Here is a 1,748-nt window from a genome sequence, read left to right on the forward strand (position 1 = left end):
CGGCACTCACCCTTTTCCTTTCTAGATCCCCTTTCTAGATCTTTTCTAGATCACCGGCCCCACAATCCCCCCCAACAGACCTTCCCACTCATCTGCTGGGGTATCAGGGATCAAGGAACCCCATCCATGTGCAGGCGGGGTGGGGGCCGGGGTGGGGGGCCACTTACCTTCGTGGGGTTTCTGCCCTCCTTCTGCCATGGGTGCAGCCTGGGACCACTGAGGACAAAGCAAAGAGCGAAGAATGGGCAGCGGCAGGGGCAAGGGTGTGCAGGCCCAGCCAACCCGCCCCTGCTCCCTCCTGGAACCCCTCCCAGCCTGCAGCCTCTGGCTTCTCCCGGGCTTCCAAACCGAGCAGGGCACCTCCAGGGGCTCCCTACAGCACAAAGCACCCCCTCTCCGAGCTGCTCCAATTCTGAAGTCAGGGAAGATAATGAATGACCAGATACTGGGGGTGAGGGGGGCTCAGAACACAGGAAGAAAACACCAGAAGGCAATGCTGTTCAGGTCCCCGCCCCTCCCTGACATTTCCCTTCCCCAGCTCTCACCGGCCCCTTGCTGAGCTAGGACAAGTGAAGTCTCTCAGCCCCCCTGACTCCCGGGTCCAAAGCCCTGGGCAAGTCTTAAGGTCAAACAGGAGGACGAACGTGGACGGGGCAGGAAGGAAGGACTGGGGGTGAGAAAAGCAACATGGGGACCTTCCCCTGCTGACATGACAAATACCAGGGTGAGCTGGTGCTGGGGCGGGGGGTGGTGCAGAGGACCGCAGGGCGCCAAGCACCCTCCCCCACCCAAACGCTTCTGTTCTCAGGAATACCTAGTAAAGCCACAGGTTGCCTAAAGAGTAAAACCTGGGAGGAAACCCTGGGGGAGGGGAGGGCCCTGTTTTTTCCTATGAACCAGTCTCCCCAGAACCTGAATCTATCTCCAAAGCCCCGAGGCTCGCACTGTCATCTCATTTTCTGGCTTCTTCTCCCTCCCAGACTGAGGGGGTCGCCGAGTCCCTCTCACCTGCTGGGCACCTTCCTCAAAGGCAACCAGGGAAGCCTTTAATGCCTTAGCACTGCCCAGCCCCTAGGGGGCCCCCTACATTCCCTAAGCCTGAGGCTTCTGGTTGCTCCCCACCCCCACTAGATCATTCCTCCCCTCCCCAGAAGCTGTGAAGGTCAACTAGTCCGACCATGCCGACCTGACAGCACCGGACAGGCCGACCTGACAGCACGAGACAGGCGAAGCCTTCTCCCAGCCCTTCCAGAGAGTCTCCAGTCGTGGCCACCTGCCCACCCCACCTGCCCTTCTTTGGGGCAGATCCAGAGCAGCGGAGTGGCACTCTAGCGCACAGAACTGCATACTCTGCAGACAGAGAGTCTGTCTGCCTCTCTCCCCACACCCTGCTGCAATACACCCCAGACCCCCAGCCTTGCCTCCAGGGCCAAGGTCAGATAACAGTTTCCAGGATCCCAGATGGACAGCCTGCCACTGCAGCTCCCTCAGGGACACCCATGCCCAGGGGTCTCTGCCTGAGCCCCTTACCCATCTCCATGGCACCCCTGTTACCCTCTGCTAACATTCCTCCTATGCCCTCCACTCCTCCTGGGCCCCAGAGAGCAAAGGGGTCAGAAATTTCATACCCCCTCCAAGGCTGGGGGCACTGGGAGGGGCAGTTCTGGGCGGGGAGGGGCCAGGTGCCCTTCTCTGGGGGCCTCTGAAGGTCACACTGTGGCCAGGCAGCCTCTCCTCCCCCTCCCCCC

At 60.9% G+C, this 1,748-nt stretch overlaps 1 protein-coding gene across 7 annotated transcripts in view; it reads right to left on the reverse strand.

The window, feature by feature from the left end:
* VEGFA (vascular endothelial growth factor A) overlaps window positions 1-1,748 on the reverse strand; it is a 14,159-nt gene that overhangs the window by 10,684 nt on the left and 1,727 nt on the right. For 5 of the 7 annotated variants that reach the window (XM_010863112.1, XM_010863107.1, XM_010863106.1 and 2 more), the window contains exon 2: window positions 168-216. In XM_010863112.1, coding sequence (XP_010861414.1) covers window positions 168-216 — 49 coding nt within the window. The other 2 variants (XM_010863108.1, XM_010863111.1) reach the window with 2 other exon arrangements.

Source organism: Bison bison, unplaced genomic scaffold, assembly GCF_000754665.1.
Source record: "Bison bison bison isolate TAMUID 2011002044 unplaced genomic scaffold, Bison_UMD1.0 scf7180017864487, whole genome shotgun sequence".
Lineage (NCBI taxonomy): Eukaryota > Metazoa > Chordata > Mammalia > Artiodactyla > Bovidae > Bison > Bison bison.